The 6,448-nt window shown below is 40.5% G+C and overlaps 1 protein-coding gene across 1 annotated transcript in view; it reads right to left on the bottom strand.

Annotated features, from left to right (window-relative positions):
• Positions 1-208: 208 nt before the first annotated feature.
• LOC125040465 (nuclear receptor corepressor 2-like) overlaps positions 209-6,448 on the bottom strand; it is a 19,361-nt gene continuing 13,121 nt past the window's right edge. The window contains exon 4 of the mRNA XM_047635017.1: positions 209-1,021. Coding sequence (XP_047490973.1) covers positions 209-1,021 — 813 coding nt within the window. The remainder of the gene's footprint in view (positions 1,022-6,448) is intronic.

Raw genomic sequence — 6,448 nt, 5'->3', positions numbered from 1 at the left:
AAAAGTTACGTCACCACACGTAGAGATGCGACTTTCGTGTACGAAAGAAATCTCTTTGTTTGTTTACATTATTCAACTTTTTACAACTAATGCTCTTTAAGTAACACAGTCTACCACATCGCAACGAAATAACCGCAAAGAGAGAGGAATAAGAAAAAACAAGGAACGAGGGAAGAGGAAGGAAAAGATAAAAGAGGCCGAGACAACCTCAGAACTTGGCGGCGTGCACGATGGCGTCGAGCCTCAGCCGCACGCTGGCTTTGTCCTCGATCTTGTAGCGCGGTTTGCCTCGCTTCTCGCCCGAGTCGTCCTCGTGGTGCTCCTCCGCCTCCTCCTCCTTCGCCATCTCCTCCTCCGTCTTCAGCTTGATGGCTTCGATGAGGCGGCTCAGGATCGCCTCGTCCTCGAGGTCCTCGGCGGCGACGAAGAGCGCCGCTGCGGGCGGCGGCTGCGGGCGGCGGCTGCTCGGGCGCGAGGTGACGGGCGCGGGGCGCGGGGGGAGCGTGGGCTTGGTGGGCGCGGGCGGGGAGGTGGGGGCGGCGCTGGGGCGTCTGGAGGGGGCGCTGGTGGGGGCGCGGGTCGCCGTGGGGCGCGGGCGGGGCACCTTGGGGCTGGGGCGGCGCGGCCGGGTGGTGGTGGGCGTGCGGATGGGCGGGAGGGCGTTGGTCGCGCTGGGGCCCACCGGACGCCGCGGCCCGTGGTCCGGCCGCTGCTGCACCTTGCGGTCCTTCCAGTTCTCGTCGCGACGCAAGCCCGACACGACCGACGCGCCGATCTGCGGGGCGTCGCCGATGGGGCCGACGGACGCCCTCAGGGCAGGGAAGCTCGGATGGTTGGCGTACGACACTTCGGCGGTGTATCCGTCGCGGTTGGCGCGGTACGTGACGGTCTGCAGGCGGTTGTCGGGCAGCGCCACGCGGAAGCGGCCGCGCGTCACCTCGCCCTGGCGCGCCTCCTCGTGCGCGTAGAAGTTCTCGGCCTCCGGGGCGTCGACGGTGTAGCCGAAGGAGTACGTCGCGTCCTGCGGGAGGGGGGCACGGGGGTTAATTATGATACTTAAAATCGCTGTGCATCAATACTCTGTCAAGAAGAAACTGAAAGGTAAAAAACAAAAGGAAACAGAATGGTGGTGTTGATATTAACTTCATTATCATTACAAGACTGATGCTCCTTATGTCAGATGTCTGAGTAAAGGCTCAAAACCTGTAGAATAAAGACGATAAAGCAAATGATGCTTAATATACAAATTATAAAAATGATAACATAAACGATAATGTTTACAAAGAAAATAACAATGTCAGTGAATTTGTTAATTAACTGAATTCAATGCAATGGAAATAACAAAATATTAACGATACAAATGATATGTCAATAGTTACACTAAATACGGCAAACATTACCTGAGGAATAGAACACTATCTGAAATTACTTTAAGCTCCCTCTTTACATCAAACATCGAAAACTTTTCAAGGAAAAATAAACGACGAAACCAATTAGCTATATACACATTTTAAGAAGAAGAAGAAAAAAAAGAACAAACTTATGCTGCGTTTTTTTCTTTATATACATAGGTTACCCCTCCACCCCCAACCCCCCCAAAAAAAAAACCCTCCTCCCACACACACACACACACAAAAAAAAAAAAAACGATAAAAAAACAAACAAACGAGGGAAAGACTGACAGCACAAAAGCCAACGTGTCGACCCACATTCTTTCGTTCAGCGCAAGCAAAAACGAAGCGATTTTTCAAATTCTCTCATTCTCGTTTCCCCGGCTAAACCGTATTTCAAAAGCATCACACTTTTGTAGTTTTATGATCTCACATTCAGACAAAGGAACAAGCACGTTACTGAACCGACCGGTAATGGCTGAATATGTAAATCGATTGAGGTGTATAGGAGGAAGAGAGAGAGGGAGGGAGGGAGGGAGGGAAGAAGGGAGGGAGGGAGGGAAGGGAGGAGGGAGAGAGGGAGGGAGAGAGGGAGGGAGCTAGGGAGGGAGAGAGAGAGAGAGAGAGAGAGAGAGAGAGAGAGAGAGAGAGAGAGAGAGAGAGAGAGAGAGAGAGAGAGAGAGAGAGAGAGAGATGAAGAGAGAGAGAGAGAGAGAGAGAGAGAGAGAGAGAGAGAGAGAGAGAGAGAGAGAGAGAGAGAGAGAGAGAGAGAGAGAGAGAAGGAGGGAGGGAGAGAAAAAGAAAGAGAAAGAGATAGATAGATAGATAGATAGAGCGCAAGGAAGCAGACACTCTCCTGCTCTTGCTGTGTCACACATAGTCAACATTCCTCGACACAAGTCTGTCACTGCATTTTTTTTTTCATCACATTCCTGAAACATTTTGATATGAAACGGTTATGTATGTTCACGTATTCACGTTGATTGACAAGACAATCGGGTCCCAGGCCAGAGAAAGGTTGTGAAGCGAGTGTTTCTCAAAGTTCTTTTCATTCAATAAAAGCTGAACAAGTGTCATAGAGCGCAGCACTAGTATTGCCTCACAAATATATATATGTATATATATATATATATATATATATATATATATATATATATATATATGTATATATATGTATATATATACATACATATATATATATATATATATATATATATATATATATATATAGAGAGAGAGAGAGAGAGAGAGAGAGAAAGAGAGAGAGAGAGATAGATAGACAGATAAATAGACAGATAGATAGATAGATAGATAGATAGATAGATAGATAGATAGATAGATAGATAGATGTGTGTGTGTATAACTGAACGCATACATACACAAAGAAATGATATATACATCCCATGTGCACAATGAAAGCTACACGCTTACACACAACAAACAAAACAGACATAAACATACATTCAACATACAAAAAAAAGGGCCCATGAACACAGCCACAGTCACTCACAAGCAAATAATCGCGCACGCATTTACGTCCAAACATTCAGTATAACGTATATCTAAATCAATCCCATATTGGCGCGCGCCGCATTCTCACGAAAACACGCCAATTTGAGAAACGGGAATGGGCAAAGTGGGAGAGAAAGGGAACAGGAGAGAGAGGGGGAGGGAGAGACGCAATGTCGGGGTGATAGAAGGATATTAATGAATATATTTATGTATATATATATATATATATTTATATATACACACACATATATACACATATATATGTATATATATACACACACATCGTATATATATATATATATATATATATATATATATATATATATATATATATATGTATATATATATGTATATATATATATATATATATATATATATATATATATATAGATATGTGTGTGTGTGTGTGTGTGTGTGTGTGTGTATGTATGTATGTGTATGTGCGTGTGTGCGTGTGTGCGTGTGTTTGTGTATGTGTATACATATGCAAACACAATATATGTATACACCCCCACACACACAAATATGTATATATATATATATATATATATATATATATATATATATATATATATATATATAAACACACACACATATGTGTGTGTGTGTGCATAGTGTAAGTGTGTCCAGACAGACTCCCTCACCTGCAATGTCACTTTCCCTGTGCTCGTGAGTGCGCTCACTCTATAAGCATATGCAGCATAAACGTTCGCCGATCGATCTATGTCTGACAATTATTACATCGCGCCTTTCCTCGATATGAGTCTGGGAGTTATGAGCTTTATTCCTTAATCCTTTTTCTCTTATTTCTTTCCTTCTCTTCTCCCTCTCCTCTTTTTCTTTCGTTTCTTCGTCTCATTTCCTGTGTTTTTTTCTCATTCTCTCTCTTTTTTCCTTCCGTCTGTTTTTCTTCCCGTTCTTCTCTTATCTCCTTCCCTCTCATCCCCTCCTTTCTTCTTCCCTCTCATCCCCTTCTTTCTCCTTCCCTCTTAATCCCTCCTCTCTCCTCCTTTCATCTCCTTCCCTCTCATTCCCTCCTTTCTCCTCATTCCATCTCCTTCCCTCTCATTCTCTCCTTTCTCCTTCCCTCTCATCTCTTTTCCTCTCATTCCTCCTTTCTTCTGCCATCTCCTTCTCTATCTTCTCCTCCCTTCTCCTTCCATCTCTCTCACCCTTACGTATTCTCATTTCTGTCCCTCCTACATTATTATCCAACATTTTCTTGTTTCCCCAATTTTCCTCAGGTCTGCTTTAATGTTTTTCTTAGAGACGACGGCGAAGAAGAAGAAGACGAAGAAGAAGAAAAAAGAAGAAAAGAAGAAGACAACGAAGATGATAAAGAAGAAGAAGAAGATGACAAAAACAACGAAGGAGAAGAAGAAACGGAAGACAAAGAAGAAGAATACGAAGAAGCAGGAGAAGACGAAAACAGAAAGAAGAAGTAGAAGAAAAAGAAGAAGCAAAACAACGAAGACGAAGAAGAAGAAGGCGAAAAAAAAATTAAAAAAGAAGCTCAAGAAAAATAATAATAAGAAGACAAAGAAGAAGAAGAGGAAGAAAAGAAGAAGAGAGAGAGAAGAAAAGGAAGAAAGAAGAAGAGAGAGAGAAGAAAAGAAGAAGAGAGAGAGAAGAAGAGGAAGAAAGAAGAAGAGAGAGAAGGGAAAGAAGAAGAGAGAGAGAAGAGGAGGAAGAAAGAAGAGAGAGAGAAGAAAAAAAAAGAGAGAAGAAGAGGAAGAAAAGAAGAAGAGAGAGAGAAGAAGAGGAAGAAAAGAAGAAGAGGAAGAAAAGAGAAGAAGAGGAAGAAAAGAAGCAGAGAGAGAGAAGAAGAGGAAGAAAAGAAGAAGAGAGAAAGAAGAAGAGGAAGAAAAAAGAAGAAGAAGAATGAAGTGAAGAGAGAGAGAAGAAGAGGAAGAAAGAAGAAGTGAGAGAGAGAAGAGAGAGAAGTAGAGGAAGAAAGAAGAATAGAGAGAAGATGAAGAACGAAGAGGAGAGTGAGAAGAAGAGGAAGAAAAAGAAAGAAAAGGGAAAACACGACCTGAAATCGTGTCCTTATCGACCTGGCTTGTTTCCGCAGCCTTGGGATTTCGTGCCGTTTCTTCGCCTCTGTTTTTCTGCTGTTTTGAGCTACGTCTGTTATTCATTAGTTTTATTTTTGTATTTTGTGTATTTGTTTATTTATTTCGTTTGTGTGTGTTTATCTGTTTGTTTACATTCCTTTATGTTTTTTGCTCTATATTTATTGTTTTATGTATGTTTGTTTTTTGTTTGATTTTTTTTTTTTTTAGTTTTGTTAATTCGTTTATTTTTTTTTTTTGTATTAATTTTGTTTACATTTTTGGTATATTTTCCCCTTGGAAAGTGACATCTGTGTGTGTGTGCGTTTGTCTGTGTAAATATTATTTTCTTACTGGGGAAAACTTACTGGGAAAACTGAACCTCTCTCTCTGTTTCTGTCTATGTCTGTCTCTCTCTGTCTATGTCTGTCTCTCTCTCTCTCTGTCTCTCCTCTCTCTCTCCTCTCTCTCTCTCCTCTCTCTCTCTCTCTCTCTCCTCTCTCTCTCTCTCCTCTCTATATATATATATATATATATATATATATATATATATATATATATACATGCACACACACACACACACACACACACACACAAACAAACACACACAAACACACACAAACAACACACACACACACACAAACACATACACACACATATATACACACAAACATATATATATATATAATATATATATATATATATATATATATATACATACCGAATAAAGAGAGAGAGAGAAAGAGTGAGGAAAGGATATCCGACTGACAAGAAAAAAAATAGAAACACAGATGTTACTTTCCAAAGAAACATGATAGCAATTTTTTTGTTTTAAAGTAAATATAACCAATACAAACATGACTGAATGAATGAAAAAAACACTAAATTAAAAGCCATGAAAAAAAAATATAACAAAACAACAGATATAAAACAATAATTATAAGCAAATAATCGATAAATGTAGACAAACAGACGAATAAATATAAACCAGATAAGTGAATGAATAAGGGAATGAAAATAAAAATAAAAATAAACAAGATAATCACGTATTCCTGATATTTGATAAAACTTATGAAGCGATGACAAGATAATTGTAATAATAAAGTTCTAAAGTTAAAATGAACAAATTTAGCTTCTCTTCTCTTTTTCTTCTTTTGGTAAGAGAGAAAGGTAATAAGAAGGAAAGGCCGAAGGAGGTGGAGTAGAAGAAGAGTGAGCATGAACACGAGATAAATCAGGAGAGACGTGAGAGATATTGGAAGAATCGAGGAGAGAGAATACGGAAGTGTGGGCCTGGGTATCTTGCGCTCTGCTTTTTTTGTCTGTCTGTCTGTTTCTTTCTTCCTTTCTCTCTCTTTCTTTCTGTCTCTCTCTCTTTGTATGGTCATACTTAATACTTTGTCTTTATTTCTCTGTCTGTCTGTCTGTTTTTTTTCTTTCTTTCTCTCTCTGTCTGTCTGTTTCTCTCTCTATTTGTATGGTCATACTTAA

This window comes from Penaeus chinensis, chromosome 29 (assembly GCF_019202785.1).
Source record: "Penaeus chinensis breed Huanghai No. 1 chromosome 29, ASM1920278v2, whole genome shotgun sequence".
In the NCBI taxonomy this organism is placed as follows: domain Eukaryota; kingdom Metazoa; phylum Arthropoda; class Malacostraca; order Decapoda; family Penaeidae; genus Penaeus; species Penaeus chinensis.
Note: the sequence above shows the minus strand (reverse complement) of the source record. Positions and strands in the feature narration are given on the sequence as shown.